At 39.7% G+C, this 19,566-nt stretch overlaps 1 protein-coding gene and 1 long non-coding RNA gene across 2 annotated transcripts; both read left to right on the top strand.

Moving 5' to 3' along the window:
- Nucleotides 1–14,159, top strand: LOC145552869 (perforin-1-like). Its single transcript, XM_081610911.1, has 10 exons — nucleotides 1–101; nucleotides 1,694–1,956; nucleotides 2,036–2,115; nucleotides 9,787–9,832; nucleotides 10,083–10,228; nucleotides 10,314–10,452; nucleotides 10,543–10,623; nucleotides 11,959–12,455; nucleotides 12,537–12,630; nucleotides 13,688–14,159. The coding sequence occupies exons 2-10, from the start codon at nucleotides 1,696–1,698 to the stop codon at nucleotides 13,895–13,897; spliced, it is 1,554 nt and encodes a 517-aa protein (XP_081467037.1). The 5' UTR covers nucleotides 1–101; nucleotides 1,694–1,695; the 3' UTR covers nucleotides 13,898–14,159.
- A 3,509-nt stretch (nucleotides 14,160–17,668) lies between these two features.
- Nucleotides 17,669–18,207, top strand: LOC145548608 (uncharacterized). Its single transcript, XR_014084678.1, has 2 exons — nucleotides 17,669–18,053; nucleotides 18,132–18,207. It is a non-coding gene; the product is annotated as an uncharacterized LOC145548608 (long non-coding RNA).
- The last annotated feature ends 1,359 nt before the right edge of the window (nucleotides 18,208–19,566 follow it).

The following is a 19,566-nucleotide window of genomic DNA, read 5'->3' as shown; positions in this document are numbered from 1 at the left end:
CTTATCTCTCCAGAGCTGCTGCTTTATAAAGCACAGTTCTCAGCTCAGCACACTTGGAAACATTGCTTGTTTCAACTTCTTTTTGGTCTGCTTTGGAACAGGTAAGATTTTTTAATATGAAAAAGGAAAACAAAATTAAATTAAAGAAGACAATTTTCCAATGAATTTAATTTCACTGATATTAATGTGGTGGAGGTGTGTGGCTGTTTCTTGAAATCAAAGATCTGTGGATCTCCAAAGTTTAATTTGTTGATTGTTCATTGCTGGGAATCAGAATTCTGGAAACCAAAAATATTGTAGCTACCTCATAAGGTGACATCAAAATTATTGGGAATCAGAACTCACTTTACATTTGTCTCATTTAATTACTACAAATTGAAATCCATAATTTATTATTAATTAATAAAGCCAAGCTCAGAATCTAATGTGGGAATGAATAAACTTTACACACAAGGAATGATCACTGGTGTGCTTATTACTACTACTACTACTACTGATAACACAAAAAGAAATATTTTGAATAAGAAAATGGGGATCAAATCAGAATAATGAATCAGCTTCAATGTATTTTTTCACAAATATCTACTGGCTGAACCTTTTGTGTTATCTAGAGCTCTTTACTAATGTTTCACCATCAATAACTGCTGCTCCCATGAACAAATACGCTCTAACTCAAAAATGTGATATTTGCTTTCTCTAACACATGCAAAAATAAAAAATAACTGAACAGATGTTCAATGTAAAAATGTACATAAAAGTTGAAATGCATGTATGATTTAAATGCGTAACTGTTTCAATAAATATTTAGATGTATTTAATACATGGGTATGTAATAATCACAATATGCTTAAACAATATTTAACCAATAAGCCTGACTTTAATTCTATTCAGATTAAAGTCCTGTGTTAGCAGCATATCCTGAATTTATTGTATCTGTCAGCCAAACCCTCCAAATTTTTTTTGTGGCTCTAGCAGCCTTTATTTGAAAGTAGCTTGACAGGAAAGAGGGTAATGAGATAGGGGGAAGACCTGCACCAAATGTCGCCATGCTGGGAATTGAACCTGTGATCAACAGCATGAGGACTAATGCCTCACTACATGGGTTGTGCTTTGCCGCTGCGCCACCACAGCACCCCAGATCCTCCAAATTCAATGGGTAATGGTGCTATAATCTTAAAATGAATGGCGCTGTAAACAAATGTTTACCCATGAATTAAATACATTTAAATATTTATTTAAACAATTTTCATTTAATTCATACATGCATTTGAACTTTTATGCACATTTTACATACGTATCTCTGTTCAGTTATTTAAAATTTTTGCATGTGTTAGCATAACCCCTTTGGTAACACTTTATTTGATGGACAGGAATCATCAACTGTCAAAAGAAATGTCATAATAGTTGTTAATTATTGAAATTTAAAATGTAATGTATCTTTGTGTTCTATTACATTACTAAATTTTGGTAATGAATTGGTTAATATCAGGTTGTCATAACAAAGACATATTGAATAATGTCAACTTCGCATTAAAAGTGTTCATGTCAGGTGTTGTGTCATGTCAGTCTTATGCACACCACTTCAAATAAAGTGTTAACTAATTTTCTTAGATGATGGTGTATAAATGAATCATAAAAATAAGGAAAATTCCATGCATTAGGTAAAAATTTATCTTTTTGCTTCTTACTACAGCTATGCTGCCCGATTCAACTTCAGCTCTTCTTCTCCTGAGCGTCCTCCTTGTTCACTCCTCTGTTCTGTCCTGTCGGATCGGGACCGAAGGAGAGTGTCTTGTTGCTCCTTTTGTACCAGGCCACAACCTGGTGGGGGAAGGTTTTGATGTAGTCACACAGCAGAGAAAAGAAGTTAACGTGATTGATGTGAAGACTTACCTGAGCCCCAGCAAAACCTGTAAACTCTGCACTAACCCTCTTCAAAACAATTCCCTCCAAAAAGTAATTAAAAATGCATAAATAAACAGCTGCACATCTGACTTGAGGGATCAACAATAACGTGATTTTTCTTCATTTTAAGCTTCCATCTTCTGTTGTGGACTGGAGTTACGTCAGTCAATGCAGTCCTGACATCCACAGCAGACGTCACACCTCTCTTAGGTAGAGTATTTAAACCGGATTGTGAACACTGTAAAAGTTGAATCACATGATTAAACTAACAATTACTGAATTTTAATTACATGGTACAATTACATGTTCCAGTCAACCGTGTCTGTTTATTGGGCCTTTATGTGGTAGACCAACACATAGTGGATAATTCTGAAGTGGAAGCTATACATGAAAAATGTGGTGTGCATTTTTACTGATATTCTGATATTCAACTGCAACCAGTTAGCTTCATAGGTCACCTAAAATAATGTAAAATCTTTTAAAAAATCAATAAAATTTATCTTTATTCTCAGTTAAGTTCACAGTTAAGGTCACACACAACATCATGAAGACCAAAGCAAAATATATTGTTAAAGTTTGAAGCAGAGTTAAGTTGTAAGACAAAATCCCAAACTTGGGACAAATCATAGAGCATGTCTAGTCTGTCAGCTTAAGGCAGTGGTTCCCAAACTTTTTCTCCTGGGCCCCTCAAGGTGTTTCCAAACTATTTCTGGGCCCCCTATGGATTAAAAAAAAACTGTCTGGTCGAACGATGTGTGTGAGCGACGGGGGGGCGGTGGATTCTTAGAGACTCCCCGTTATAGTTACAGCCCCGACTCCAGACGAACAAGGGGGGGAATCAACTTTTTGGGGGGCAAAATGAATCATAGCTGAACATAGACAACAACAGTAGCCTACAAGCTACAGTACTTGCTAACAAGCTTAAGGTGCTGTATTGATATTAGCCAGCTAATCATCTTTTAGCTAACATTACCTTCATCCAACAGCTTTACTCAACTCAGTCTGTTAGTTTGGGGGGAAAACTGTTAAAAGTTCTTTGCGTTTTGCTGGTTTGCTGTCATGACTCTAACGCACCTGCGTAGCTCTTTGCTGTGTTATTATGGCAAATGTTTATTTTAAAAAGTTGTTATTCTCTGCTAAAAGGTTTTGAGCAGAATTTATTGTGATCTTTATTAAATTCATTAGCAAATCATAACATTTGTTCTAATCAAGTTGAAACAAGAGTTTTAATTATTCTAGTGTAAAAATATGTGGTTACTTTAATTTGATAAGGTGAGTGAAATAATACAGAAATGTATGTTTTTTTAATTAGGCGAAGGCAGTTTTTTTCTTGGATATTGTGAAATTATTATTTGGTTTAAATTCCAGTATTAAGTTAAAACTCACAATTCCAGATTAATGCACTAACAGAACTTCAAAAACAATGTTTAAACAACTTGTCTTGTTGTTGAATAAACTTTATGAACTTTAATTTCTGAGTTAAAAGAAATACAATTTTCTTATTGAATTTCAAATATTTTAGTGTGTGGAGAATTATCCTTTCTCCAGGCTCAATTCCTGATGTATGAGGTTGAAGAACAGGTTGTAAACTGTAAGTCAAAAATGTTCTCTCTAGTCAAACCATTTCTGTGTTTGAAGAGAAGGAGAGAGAGGTTCATTGTCTGTTGCGGCAAGACAACTTAACATCTTTAGTCCGTACATATAAAAACCTGACTCTGACCCTAAACCCGACCTAAATTCAAGTCACTGCTTAGTCTTAAACTTAGTTAAAGACAGCACTTCTTCTGGGGACTTACAAGGTGAGAAATCCTAAAACACACACACATTTATTCACACACACAAAGGGACATGTGATCAAGGATGTTATGTTTGGAAGCCAGGACGAGGTAAAAACAGAAGTAGACAAAGAACTCTTAACAGCGTTTATTCAGAACTTGCTCAGCAGTACAGTCACATCAGGTATTCCTTTCCTCCATCTTATCCCTTCTTCTTCTCTTCCCCAGTCTATGCTATTCTCGTACACCACCTAGTGGTAGACACAACATTCCCCTCTTACTTGAAAAGATTGCATGTACCCATTTAACATATGACTGAACATCTACCTCATTTAACAGTTTGTATGTCACAAGTGTAATCTTAGCTGTAATGAAAGCAGGGTAATTACTTAAGTACACGAAACCAAACAAATATATTCAGCAACCTTGTACTTTATAACTAAAACTCCAAGTTACTGTGGAACAGAATTACCAAATGTAAAATAAAATCCAGATATTTGAAACCAGTTTGTTACATGAGAATTAGTTCACCTGAACCCTAAACATGCAACACAATCATTTATGTATTCATTTATTCTTTTTCCTTAACCTGGCTGAAAGTCCTTGAACCATGCAGGTCTAGCAACAGTTCTAGCACTTTTCCTTTGAACCACAGGGTCATGCGTTTCTGGTTTTGTCATTTTACATGGGATACCTGCAGAATAGCGTGAAAGTCTGGCAGCATTCCATCTTTTATTGTCACCGAGTACATAAGTACTTCCTCCAATCTGCTTTTCAATAGACAGCAGTGGAGTAAATCTTGATGAGCCTTTGCGAACATGATCAGGTCTTCATACCCTCACCATTTCTCCAGGTTTGAATGTTGGTGTCTTTGCTCCACGGCGTTTGTCAGTGTACTGTTTAGACTTCTCTTGTTTCTGTTTCACTGTTTCTTGGACTGTAGTGCATTTTCTGCTTTTCTCTGGAGTTGGGAAAATGTCCACTTTTGTTTTCATCCTCCTGTTGTGCAGTAGTTCTGATGGCGATACTCCAGTTGTGTTATGTGGTGTTGCTCTGTAGTTTTGTAGGAAATCAGTTATTGTAGTTTTCCAGTTTTTCTGCATGTGTTCAGCAGTTAGGATTGTCTCCTTAAGAACTCTATTCCACCTTTCAACAACACCATTGCACTGTGGATGGTACACGCTTGCACGCAGATGAGATATTCCCCTTTCTCTGAGAAAATCTGCAAAAGAGCTGGAAAGAAACTGCGGCCCATTATCAGTGACTATGTAGTCAGGGTTCCCCTCTCTGCTGAAAATAGAGCGCAGAAATGCAATAACAACATCAGTAGTTACAGTGTGAGAAAACGCCACCTCTGGCCATTTACTGTAATGGTCCACCAATGTTATAGCAAATCTACATGAAGAAACAGCAGTTTCAAAGGGACCCACAATATCCAGGGCCACTTTCTCCCATGGTCTGTTAGGCAGTTCAATGGGTTGGAGAGGAGCAGGAGCAGTTTGAGCAGATTTGTCGTTCATTTGGCAGGTCGTACATGAAGAAATAACAGAAATAATATTTTGTCCATCTGAGGCCACCAGTACAGGTCACAAAGTCTCTGTTTTGTGCGAACAACACCTTGATGTGTTTCATGTGCCAGATGAATGACAGTAGCACGTAAAGTAACAGGAATAATGCATCGGTGTTCACCTCTCATGACCAGATCCTGAGATGCAGAAAGTTCATTCCTGATGTGGAAGTATGGTATTAAGACGGGGTTCACATCCTTCTTGCACTTTGGCCAACCCTTCTCTATCTGTCCACGAAGAAGTGCGAGTTCATGACATTGAGAGGAAGCAGAAGTGAACTTAGCTACAGACAAAGCTGACACAATGGACACAAACATGTCAGGTTCATCTACAGGAGTTGAGTCCATAGGGAGTGGCAACCGTGACAAACAGTCTGCAGCCTGGTTTTGTGATCCAGGCCTGTATTCCAAATCATAGGTGAAGCAGAGTAAACGTGCAGAGTAAACATGCAACCCAGCATGCGACTCTCATTCCAGCACGCCCTATGCCTTTGGTAGCGAGCAGTGTTGTCAGTGCCTGATGATCAGTTCTTAGTGTGAATTGTCGGCCCCAGACATAAGACCTCCATTTTTCAACAGCCCACACACAAGCAAGAGCGTCCTTTTCCACTGTAGAGTATTTTCGTTCTGTAGGGGTCAGAGTTCGGGATGCAAATGCAACTGTTCGTTCAGTATCATCTGGGTGTATTTGGGTCAACACACCACCTAGTCCATAGTCTGAAGCATCTGTGGTGACAATGGTTGGGAGAGAGCCAGAACAGAGCCAGAACAGGACTGTTCAGTAAAAGCTCTTTCAGTTCCTTAAAGCTTTGATCAGCCTCTCGAGTCCATATGAAACCAGAGTCAGCAGTTTCTCTTAGTACAGCCCACATTGGTTCCACTACTGTGGCAAAATTGGGAAGGAACTTACTGTACCAGGAGATTAAACCCAGGATGGAACGCAGAGATGGTAGATCATGTGGTGGTGGGGCATCATGGACAGCTGAACTGTGGTCTGGATCAGGAAGAATGCCATCTTTGGAAATGATGTGTCCAAGAAATCTGAGGCTGGACTCTCTAAATGTACATTTTTGCATGTTCAGTGTCAGACCTGCATCTGTAAGACGGTGAAGCACAGCACGCAGGCGTCTGTCATGTTCCTGTAGAGAAGATCCTGCAACAATTACATCATACAAGTAATTGTGCACACCAGGTGCACAATTACTTGTACCTTTAAGCACAGTTTCCATCATTTTTTGGAATGCAGATGGAGCAGAAGCCAACCCGTACGGGACTCGGCAGTAGCGGAAAAGTCCTTTGTGTGTAATAAAAGCCGTAAGGTCCCGACTGTTCTCATGTAGTAGAAGCTGGTGGTATGCAGATGCCAGATCTATGGTGGAGAAAACAGAGGCACCCCTGAGCTCACTTAAAAGCTCATCCATGTGGGGCAAAGGGTGACTGTCAGCAATAATAGCTTTATTAGGTTCTCTTAAGTCCACACATAGTCTTAGTCTACCTTCTTTTCTTGTGACCACAATAGGCGAAAACCAGGGAGAAGCATCAATGTGTTCCATAATGCCCTCCTTTAGGAGCAGATCTAGTTCCTCTGACACAGCTTCACGTACTACAAATGGAAGACGTCGTAGTTTTTGCTGAACTGGGACTGCATCCTCACGTACTTTAACTTTGTGCACAAACCCAGCAACACAGCCAATAGAAGAAGAGTCTGTTTTTGTTAGCAACATAAGTGCAGCAGAAGAGGCATGTTCAGGAGGTGGAACATGGATTGAATCGTGGCTCAATGTCCACTTCAGTGCTTTTATTAGGTCCATTCCAAGAAATGCAGATCTTCCTTGAACCACATACAAAGAAGCAGGAGCAGTTTTGTTGTCAAGGGTAACTGTAGCTTCCAAAGATCCTATTACAGGAATGTCCTCTTTCAAGTAAGCAGTGGCGGAGCTAGACTTTTAAAGTTGGGGGGGCCAAGGGGGGCCAGGACTACCTCTGGGGGGGCAAAATTTTAAATGTGTGTGTGCACATATATATAATTTTAAAAAATAACCAAACTGAATATTTGGTTAGTTTTTAAGCCCCTCTGTCATTTGACATGTTATAATTACCACCTTTGACTGGTGCACATGGAGACATGATAGACTTTACGCTAAGAGTTCATCACAGAGGAAACTAAAATCAATCAAATAAAAGATCCTTTCTGAATATCATCTCATGGACACTCAACTAAATGCGTCTTTCTGACCGGGAGCTGACAGCGTGTTGAAGAGTTATGGACACCTTGGTTAGGAAGCTCTGTTTGGACAGGTAATTTGACGGGTAACAATATTTCGGGTCAAACCAGAACTATTTGCCTGATGGTGGCTCGGGCTTCTAATAAGTTTACATTTAATGAGTTTGCAGCACACAGAGAAAACCTAAAGAGAATGTGATCTACTTATTGTAGTTTATGTAGAGGAATAACAGCTGACTGTTGAGAGAGGAAAGAAATTAAAGTGCAGATCCGTTAGGCAGAAACAAGCGCAGTGCGCTGGGCAATAAATGCTCCACCGTTACGCTCCAATCAATCACACATGAGATGACAAACGCCAAATATACAATATATAGTTACACTGCTTACGTTAATGGTGTTTTAAAAACAAAACCAGTAAAAACTTAACTGAGTTAATATGCCAGATTCCCTCCTCACCCTCATCTTGATAAGAACAGAGAGCAGTTCGCTGGTTTCTGTCCAGACTGTGATCAAGCGCAGCTGACCACTTGGTGCGCAGACAGTTTCAACTTTACGCACAGAGAACATCGTGGAGCTCATTATTAATCAAACTAAGAACAATATCAGTCAGAGGATCATCTCTGATCTGGACGCTTTAACGGACCAGAGACTTTGGAGCGTCCAGCAGCTGATCCGCTTCTGCGGGGTTTTTCTCCCGCAGAGGGAAGTGATGCGGGATCAGGAAATGATCAGAGTTCTGCTGTCTTCTAATCACATCATTTCGTGAAATGTTACCTGATTTCAAAAACGTTCTAGCAGAGAAATAATAAATGTTTCGTTTGATGACTACAAATTGGAAATAAAATTATTTTTTTCTTTGACGGACAACGAAAAAAACTCCAGCGCAACCTCTGCTCCAAACTACGAACATTGTCGGCCCCTCTTCGTTTTTTTCTCTTTTTTGCGGAGGATCAATGAATAACTTATTGGTGTTTTACCATCACCACCAGGTATGAAGGGCTTTAGCCTTTGAATTGCACCACAGCGCAGCATAACTGAAACACCCAGGAGAAGAATATCAGCTTGTTGTTATGAGTATAAAGGAGGCTGGTATCGCGTCTGATAAAAATCTATTTATTTATGTCATCACATGGACTTATATAAAGTTTTATACATTTTCTTTTGATATATTTATTATTGTTTTTCTTCTTTAGATATTAGGTTGACTTAGAATGATTCCAAATAATGTACAGAAATGACCTGGTGCGGTTACATGTCAATCATCAAGGGGGGCCACTAGGGGGGCCAATCAGATGACAGGGGGGGCACTGGCCCCCCCTCTGGCTCCGCCACTGCAAGTAAGTGACCAGTTTCACACGTGGTGCAGTTAAATGACTCTCAGGAAAATGTCTGTTGTACAGAGTCTCTAGTATGATAGAAACTGATGATCCTGTATCAACCAGTAATTCAGAGTCAGTAACCTCCCCTGACGCAGCTTTAATGTTCACTTTGCAAAGCAGTCTATCAGTAGCGTTAACGTCCTTTGCGATCATCATGAGCACAACCACTTCAGGCATTACTTCTCCAACTTGGTTAGCTGAGCGGCAAACTTTACAAAAATGTCCAGTCTTACCACAGCTGTTGCATTTTGCTGCGGCTGCAGGGCAGTCTCGCGCATTTGCCAGGTGATTTGTCGATCCACAACGATAACAGGCTCGCGCTCTCTGCTGCGCGGTGCGCATGTGGCTATTTTTAGAAACGGTTTGTCGGTTTCTATTCTTATGTTGAGTAAGTCCGCGCTGAGCAACCGTGTGTACAGCAGTAGCTCCACTGAGGAGTTTGGACGACTGAAGAGCACGTTCCACTTGACACGCCAGCGTAATAGCGGTGTCCAACGTTAGTGAAAATTCTAATAAAAGTTTGTTTTTCATCTCCGGGGCATAAGCCTTCTCAATAAGCTGATCCCGTAGCATCTCATCTTCCATGGTTCCAGAGTCACATTTTATAGCCAACTCACGTAAAGCAGCCATGTATTGAGGCACAGTCTCATCCGCCATTTGTAAATACAAAAGTGCGGGTTAAATGACAAGTGTGTTTTTAAATACTCAGAAGTTATTTTAAAAAGTACTTTTAATCTGAAAACCGAGCCACATATGGAAGCATTTTCTAATTTATTGAATATAACTGTAGCTTATACATACCTGCCTAATAAGGCTTATGTATTAAAATAACAATAGTTAAATCAATTTCACTAAGCTAGAACGCTTTATTACCTAATGAAAAATGAACTGTATAGATGTTTTATAATAATTTCTTCCTTTAAAATGTCCCAACAGCTCTCTGGTTGAGTCTTACACATCCCAAGATGCCAGTAATTGGACGGTAAGAAACATCTCAAAGCTGAACATTTCAGAATATTTTCAATGCTGCCCTGAGTTTTGATAACACAACCCTGATAGAAACCTTGCTGGTTGATTTTCTTTTTTTCACAATTTCATTTCAGTTAATATGTGCTCTTCCAAGAATTTTATCATATTTATAGTTTGAACTGAAGTGATTAGAATAGTGATAGAAAAATATGGCTTCTTATTTAACACCTTATAAACTACATGTGTTGTCTGTACTTCATCAGGCTGGCTTGGATATTCTAGAAAGACCGGAGTTTGGCAAGTTAGATGTGGGAGCAACCCGCTCCAATGCCTACAAGTTTGCTTCACAAAGGATCAAAGAGGATCGCTACATTTTCAGCATACACAGTGTCACCTGCAACACTTATGGGTAGGATGGAAATTTGACGTTTTTCATTGTGTTCTGACAGGTCATGGTTATTGAAATAATTGTCTCATTTTGTCTTGGTGTCTAGTTTTATATTATCAAACACACCTCCCTTAAGCTTTAAATTCAAAAAGCGGTTAGACCTCCTGCCAACTCACTACAAATACTCCACTTGGAACGAGTATAGAAAGCTCATAAACACCTATGGCACACACTACTTCAGAAAGGTGAGAACTTTCTCACACACACACATTGTGAATTAGTTACAGACATTTTTCTGCAGCAAACTATTTTAAACCACTTTAAACCTGTTTTAGGTTAATCTTGGAGGGCGACTGAGACGACTGATATCTTCACGAAGCTGTTTGTCCTCCATGAATGGGTTAACCTCAAGTGAGGTAACAAAAAGCACAGAACAAAACATGTGATAATGCCTATAGTTGAAAATAAGCAGGTATGGTTTGATGTAACCAATTACTTTCCACCCCGTATGGCAGAAAAAATATATTTTTCACATTGTGAATTGTTTCTACTGTGTTGTCCATACAGGTACCCAACAGTACAGTAAAATATTAATGTCTTTATTTGTTTTGGTTTGCACATCTCATTTAATTACTACAAATTGAAATCCATAATTTATTATTAATTAATAAAACCAAGCTCAGTATCTAATGTGGGAATGAAGAAACTTTACACACAAGGAATGATCACTGATATGCTTATTTCTAATCAAGTCTGAGAATTTATTAACTAAATACCCCAACTTTACAGCTGAATTATTATGTGAATAACTTTTTTCTTTAACTACTGGCATGTAACCTAACTACTGATAATACAGGAATATATATAATAAGAAAATGGGGATCAAATCAGAATAATGAATAAGCTTCAATGTATTTTTTTCACAAATATCTACTGGCTGAACCTTTTGTGTTATCTAGAACTCTTTACTAATGTTTCACCATCAATAACTGCTGCTCCCATGAACAAATACGCTCTAACTCAAAAATGTGATATTTGCTTGCTCTAACACATGCAAAAATAAAAAATAACTGAACAGAGATACACAATGTAAAAATGTACATAAAAGTTGAAATGCATGTATGATTTAAGTGCGTAATTGTCTCAATAAATATCCGACAGGGCGACATCATTTACAGAGACATTGGAAATATTCACATCCTTAGTGATAACCAGGCCCAGTGTGTGTCCTTGAGTGTGTGTTGCTTGATTGACATGTTGTGTTAAAACAAAACTCTCTTTTGCCCGTCCGTCTTGGGGGTTGTCAACATGAATGTTGAAATCACCGACAATTATTAAACAATCATAATCAATGCATATGAGAGATAGAAGCTCATTCAATTCCGTAAAGAAATTTTCCACGTATGTTGGAGTTCTGTACAAAGTTAGTGTCAAAGTTCGTTTGTGGCCTTTTACCTCAATTCCAAGATACTCAAGACGTGAAATTACCCAAAGAGATTTTACTACAGTTCATGGTGTTCTTACATATTGAAGCCACGCCTCCTCCTTATTACAAATATGAAGTTTATCACTTTCAACAACCTACTTTAAGTATTTCTAGGTGTGACTTTTGTTTTTTGTTTGTCCATTTAAATTTCCTAGAATTTCTACATGAACATATTCTTCTCCGCTTGTGTCTGGCTCTTTATGTATATATCTGGTGTATTAGAGATTTTTTTTTTTAAAAATCTCTGTGCTGTTCTTTCACCCAGATCCACGCCTGTTTATCTGTGGGTGTTGCTGTTGGCTTGGGGATGATGAAAATCTCTAGTGTCCCAAATTCTTGCATTCGTGTCCTAAAAAACCAGGACGTTGCCACTAACTTCAGCTCTGGTCTCTACCAACACTTCACAGAGGTATCAGGAGGAAATGGTTGGTTGGGGGAGTTTTCAATTTTCCAAAATGATTCCATAGACTACATGAACTGGCTAAAGAGCCTGAAAGAACATCCAGATGTTGTTTCATACTCCCTTCGACCTCTCTATGAGCTCGTGCCAAACGAGCTTCAAAAGGCAGCAGTGAAAGATGCTATTGAGCATTATTTGGAGGACAATTCTGTGAAGAAATCACCCCAAGAGCCACACTGTGACGACAACATCCCTAATTTGGACTCTAACTGCTGCCCTTTGCACGCCTCAAGTGGAACTCTAGCAGTGAGCATTGTTCGAGGCTGGAAACTATATGGAGATGTTATTGGAAAAACTGACGGGTGGGTTGATGCAAAGGTAAAAAACAAAGACCTTATGGAACCTGATGAGCACACCATTTAAATGGCTCCTCTTGTTCACAGCTATGCCAAGGTGCACTATGGTTCCATACAACGCAGGACCAAAATGATCGAATCCAATATGCCTCAGTGGGACGCTGAGTTTAATTTGGGCAAGGTCAGTAAATGTTATCATCACAGATTAGCTGATAAAGCTCAACAACAGACAAACTGATCCATTTACGCTGCTGATGCAGCAGAATTTAAAGAGTTAATACCAGCATCTATTTTTACAAAAATAAACATTAATTTACCAGCAGTGTGGAGAATTTATTCTTTGGTGCCACCAAAACTATTTGTTAGCAAACATTTCATATTGGGTCAAATATAATTTAATATCAGAAATGTGTTGTAGTTTCCATTTCAGCTAGATGATGTTAAATTATTGATCATGAACTAATCTGTCCTTCAACTTGTGGCTTGCATCAGACAGCAGCCACAATAACAAGAAAGGAGAACCACCCTTTAGGCTCGACTCGTTCTTGTTTCGGTTCTCTCAGAACCAACCTGGGTGTCTGTGGACATGCGGCTCCCACACTCACTGCTCTGCTTAACCTGTTGATGAGACAGGAAGTGCTGATCCTCTCTTATTGCTTTTACAAATCAATCATGAGCATAAAAACTTGGCTGACCAAACAACAAATGTACAAAATGAACCTTGAATGTCAAAGTAAAACCTTTTGTCCAATTGTTTTCTCTGTCCTACTGATTGCTTATTTTTTGTTTTTTAAAAACCTGATTGAAATAAATAAATCCAATCAAACAAGATAAATCAAAGCATAAAATCAATTCCATTTGTAGATCCAAGCCAGGCTGTAGACTCTTTATGTTTTGGGATACTGGGTCAGCACCTGCATGAAAAAGAATTTGGTTTTACTTGATTAGACCATGCTAATCATGGTGTTTATGATCGAGTACAAATAAAAGTAAAAATAGAAAAAAAATCTGAAAATATTTGAATAGAAACCACTTTAAACATATATTGTGTAAACAGACACAGCCTAGCTGATGTATTTCATATCTTGTGCTGTTGTGTTTTGGCTAACATTACACTGCATTTATCAACTTTTGAGATGCATGGACAACAGTTTTACTTTCTATATCCGCTAAATAATTTGACTTTGAATGAGAAAATATGCATCTGAATGATCCTCCATTCAAATTTTCTATTGAAGGTTGACACAAGCCTGGAATTGAAGATTGAGGTTTGGGATGAAGACCCAAAATATGACGACCTTCTCGTACAGTGCGGGAGGTACCTGATCCCTGGTAGTCATACTTTCGTGTGCGCAGGACAGTATGGAAACGTTGTGGTTAAATACAAACTGTATTGTGACCCGTATCTGACTGGAGAAAAGTGCAGCCATTATAAACCATCTCCTTAGTGACAGGAGATTTGTGAGTTTTGGGAATAGAAAGCATTTCATTTCATCAAATAACATTAACTCACTAAATCTGGTAGAAACTCACAATTTATTCTTAATAGTTTAATTTTGTTAAAGACCTAGCTAAATGTGTATTTATCATATACTGAAAAAATTCAAGATTCTGTGTAACATTTAATCACAAGAAATAACTATGTTTTAATATATGCAACCAGAAATTGTGTTCCCTTTGATGACAATAAAATTTGTGAAATTGCTACAAGTTGTTGGCTTCATATATTTTTGATAAATCTTGTATTAGTTGTATGAATTATGTCTTATATGTGTTACTATAAAAGAGAGAGAGACGTAGTTACGTTACAGGACGTGTCACAAAACTATTTGGTCAAGACCTTCTGTATGCAGCAAAGCGGAGAACCAGGGGACATATTTTCAACCTGATCATCGTTTCCTTGCAGTTTTATGGTTAAAATCAAGAGGTGCTGATTAAATTTATTAATTGAAATGATCTTTCAACATGTAGTCATGTTTGAAACAGTGAAGATATCTCATATTACTATTTATTACATAAAAGGTCCAGGCACCACAGTTTCACAGTTTTCCTTTAGAAGACCTTGACCTTAATCCTTTTGGAAGACAGGAAGGGGGGAAAAAATCCTCATTCCGTTCTGGCCTGCAATGATTTATAAAAGCAAAAAGGTTTTCCTGTTATTTCTTGACCTAATACTGCACACATCATTATGATTGTTTATTGGAATGCATTTTTTACTAAATAAATTAGTAGGATAACTGTAACTCCATCTCTCTAAGTCTTTGGAATAGGCAGCACAAACCACAGCAGCTTCCAGTCCTCTCAGTTCTACCTTTGAGGAAACAAATCTTTATTCTTAAAAACGTCCAGCTTCTCTCGCTGTTTACTCCTATGTCAATAGTGTCATATGTTATCTGTAAAATAACTGTACCTAAAGTCTAAAGTCAAACAGTCTGCAAGTCCTTCAAAAAGCAGACATTGTGTGCACAAACCAGCTCTTCAAATTCAACTTCTGTAGCATAAAACCATACTTTGGGATTCTGGAGAAGCAATGATGGAGTCCACTGTACCAACCTCACTCTGAATGTGTGAAGCCAAAGCAGCTATCAGAGTCCAAGAGACTTAAATAAAAAAAAAGTAAGAATAAACCAAACCTTGGCTTATGGTAGAAATGAGTGTAAATTTCTCTAATGACACTGCAGTCGGGCTCGGCAAAATAAAATATTTTTTTGTACTCGGTCCAATGTTAATCCATTTTTTTCTTCTTGCTCTCTTTTGTAAAAAAGAAATTACTAATGAGAGATAATAATTTCAAAAAGTGGTTTTTATATCAATCAATTGCATGATGGAGTGTTAGATTTTGTTTAATCACAAGAATATTATCGAAATATTAGAAAACTATGCAATTTTACCAAAGAAAAATCTCCAAATTAAGAGAATTAAGCTCTTTAGAGCCACTAAAAATAGGAAAAAGTAGTGATGGGTCCGACAACACCGATGCGTCGGTGCATGTGTCATACCCATAGACCAAACCCCATGTCGGTACGCGAATTGGTTGATCTTATATCGGAAAATAAAGTATTTGTTTTCATTTCCTTGTATCATCCAGTTCTTTTCAGTTTCCACTTGATCTACCTGAATCCAAATTCAGCTGAAATTGACTCTTAGTTTACTTTCATATTATGTTCTGCAGGTTGTGTTGCATATGTTTTAAAGAACTGTCTTATTTAAATAAATCCACCTCCTCAATACTGAGGCATTATAGGGCCAGGCATGAGAATGAAGTCCCAGATACACCTTGGATAAACTCAGGCACAGCCATTCTACAAATTACTCAATTGGTTTTTATAAATTATTTCATATAAATGTATTGTTTACTTCATTTTTTTCTGGAAATTTGGAAATCTGGAAAGACTTGGAAATTTTGCTGCTCCCCGGGGGGTGATCCGTCAGATAAAACTTCTGCATGTTGGTGTTCCAGCTAATGCCTGAATGTGCCCAATTTGGGTTGTCTTGGCCCTTTTATCGCAGCCTGTGGGATTTTCCCTGACAGGGAATGAGAATACAACCTGTTGAATGTGACAGGTAGCCAATCAGAAAGCGCGGTGACGTAAGAACAGAGGGGTATCCCAAACAGCTGACATATCGTGCAACTTAGAGTCTGGTGGATATCAGAAATGATATGTGGAAATGTTTATTATTATATGTGAAGGTCATTATTATATATGTTTATTATGTTTATTCAGTTAAAAATGTTAACTATGAAAAAACATAGTCACCTCCAAATCATAGTGCAGCAAATCCCATCGCTTTTTATTCACCACCTTTCTTTTTGTTAACTCTTTTATCTATTAAAACGAGTCCACAAAGTATCACTATTGCTTCTACATCGTCATCCATGTTTGGTTATTCTAAATTCCCGTATGCTATTTTGGGGGTTTTACTGGATTATCCTCTGGAATTGGAATGTTCGTGAGTGGAATTGGTTTGTATGTGGTGTGTTGCTCCTACCTTGTGGCTGGACATACGAACCGATCAAACCTATTGTACTTTTATCAGCTCTGTGGTCACAGAGGTTTAGAGAATGGCCGACAATTCTTAAATCTTGCCGTCTAAACCAGACTTAAGACTCACAAGCTCTACTCATCTCCTCTCGACCACTGCCCAAACGCTCTCTGACTCTAGTCGCTATGGTAATGTTTACATATCCCTTCAAATTAGATACAGATGTGCAACAAAAACGACATTTTACTTTTGTGAAAATTTTAACTCATTTTAACTTGACTAACAGGAGCCCTGAGCCTGTTTCTATGCAATGAGACTGTTCCTTCTGGGAGTAATTCGAGACAATGACACCCGAAGTGTTGCTTATATGCACAGGGTGCTTGGTCTCTACGTGGCGAAGAGGTTTGAAGCTTCATTGCCTCTTTAGCAGCCGGTCGCCGCATGTTACGCAGAGCGGCTTGTAATGTGGGACTCACCTACCGGTCTGGGATAAATCCATTCTCCTGTCTCTTCTCTGGGCCTTTTCCCCTTTGCAAAGAAACTTTCCAAAGACATCTGATCTGTTTCTTACTCATTTTGCTGCTTGTGGGCTTAATGTTGGCGCGCAAGTAATCGAGAGAATCTGGTTAAAGGATTTTCAAAATAAAAGATCCTCCAGACTCAAATAATACATAAAGCGAATATATTTAATTGTTTCTTGTGCGGCCCAGTGCCAATTGGTCCACTGACCGGTACCCGGGGGTTGGGAACCACTGGTCTAGACATCATCAAACGTCATCAGGCAACGTAGGGTAGGCAACTATGCCAACGTTGCCTGTGGGGATTTTTTATGTCCAGCAGGTGTCAGTATTCAGTGACACAGTATCAGCACGGTATCAACACAGTTTTTGCTATGGGTCGAAATGCGACATGATGCCTCATCTACCCATCACTAGAAAAAAGGAGTACAGTTCTAGCAAAAACTCCGAAATTTTAAGAATAATCGCAAATATTTTCTCCTCATAACAGAAGTTTCTGAGATCTAAAAGTTGAAAATTAATGTAGAAAATTAGAAGAAAGAAATTTTTTTTGATTATTCTCAAATTTTCAGATTTTTTTCTAGCAAAATTTGCTAGAAAAACATTTCAGTTGTGTAGCTGATATATACTGGACATTCTGTAACTGCAGAGAAAGATTACACTGAGCATGCTCCAGCTGGACAGTTCAGCTACACAGCAATGCAGTGGTCCTGTCAGGTTCTGGGCTTTTCTTTAAGAAAGGTCTCGCTCCCCGTTGGGGAGTGGTCTGGAGTGGAGCTGCACGCCTGAAGCTTGTTGGATCATCAGTCAAGAGAGGATTTAAGGAGCCATCGGACCTCTCCTCTTTGCCGGATGATTATCCCTCCATGGTAGTCTCTAGCTCGATAAAGCCTTCTACAGAAACGCCAGCATTTTGTGATTTTCTCGAGTAAACCTCTGCCTGTTGTCAACCCTCCTCACTAGCCCTCTGTTCTTTCATTTTTCTGGATCTGGTCAGTTTCCATCGGCGACTCTGCCTGCAGCTCTCAGAGCCTCACCTGCCTGCCCGCTCCAGCCCACTGCTCGTTGCCCCCTCCCCCGTCGGAAAGCCTTTCAAGAAGACGTAAGCCGATAACCCCGGTTACCCATCGCACTTTACCTTCCTCTGGCCAGACCATTAACCTGTTCTCTCCGCTTCCAGGCGTGACTCGGACCTAGACCCACGGATCACCTGCAGAACCTTTTCATTGTTCTTTTCTAATAAAAATAGTAACTCACCAGTAGTTTCCGGGTCTGATTCTGCATGTGGGTTAGAAGTCTACCTTCAATCATGACAGAATCATCTGGCCAGCAGTCTGACCCAGCAGGATCTCGTCCAGACCCATTAGCAGTCTTAGCTAGACACGACGACCTCCTAAACTCTCTCTCTAACCTGCAGATTCAATCTAACCAGCGGCTGGATCGCCTGGCACAGCTCTTCCAGGATATTGATCGAAAACTTTCTGCTCTAGGTCCACCTACTCACCCAGCCGGCGCAGCGGCCGAAGCGGCGGCTGGCGCGGCGGCCGGCGCGGCGCAACAACTAGCGCGGCGGCCGGCGCGGCGGTCGGCACAGCAGCAGTCCCGGCACAGGATCCATCTCCATCCCGTTTTAGAGATGCTGCCTCTCACACGCCAGAGCCTTTTTCAGGTGAGATCGGCAGATGTGGGGGTTTCCTCTCTAGTCTTTTCTCGTTCACCCCAGTCGTTTCCTGATGACCCCTCCCGCATCTCCTTCATTGTTGGATTACTTCAAGGAAGAGCATTAAGGTGGGCTGAGGCCAAGTACTCACAACAGACACTGTTACAGAATCCATTCACCAACTTTATTTCCGAATTCAAACAGACTTTTTGTTATGCTGAGTCAGGTTCTGAGATCACCAAGAAGTTATGGAGTCTCAAACAAGGAAGCCAATCTGTAGCTGATTTTGCGATTGACTTTCGCACGTTGGCAGCCTCTTCTGGCTGGAATGATGAGGCCCTTAAGGGTGCGTTCCTTCAGGCCTTAAATGAACCACTAAAGGATGAGTTGGCCTATCGTGACGAGCCTGCGACATTGGAGATTCTGATCTCCCAGGCGATTAAGATTGACAACAGGGTGCAAGAACGATCTCGGGCTAAGAGGCGACCCCTCCCTGTTACTGCACCAATTTTTTCTCCGATTCCCTCTTTTTCTGACAGTGGCCCAGAACCTACCACAGAGGAACCCATGCAAATTGGCCGAGCGAGGCTGTCACCCGAGGAACGGCAGCACCGTATGAAGACAGGAGCTTGCCTGTATTGTGGTCAGTTGGGGCATTTTGTGGCTGCTTGCCCTCTGCAGCCAAAAGGCAGAGCCCGCCGGTAGGCTCGGGAGTACTGGTGGGTGGAATGAAGAAATTTGATTCCCGGGTAACACTCTCTTGTGCTCTTGTTAATGACCAAACCCATTTCCAGACCTTTGCCCTAGTTGATTCAGGGTGTGAACAAAACCTCCTTGATGAGAACCTAGTTAAACAACTGCAAATACCAGTTATTCCCCTTCCTGCTCCCATCCAGGTATCTGCTCTGGATGGAAACCCATTGCTCAAGATCACGCATAAGACCAAACCCATCAA

Source organism: Poecilia reticulata, chromosome 1, assembly GCF_904066995.2.
Source record: "Poecilia reticulata chromosome 1, P_reticulata-male-v2, whole genome shotgun sequence".
NCBI classification, from domain to species: Eukaryota; Metazoa; Chordata; class Actinopteri; order Cyprinodontiformes; family Poeciliidae; genus Poecilia; species Poecilia reticulata.
The sequence above is the reverse complement of the archived record's forward strand: the minus strand, read 5'-3'. Positions and strand labels throughout refer to the sequence as shown.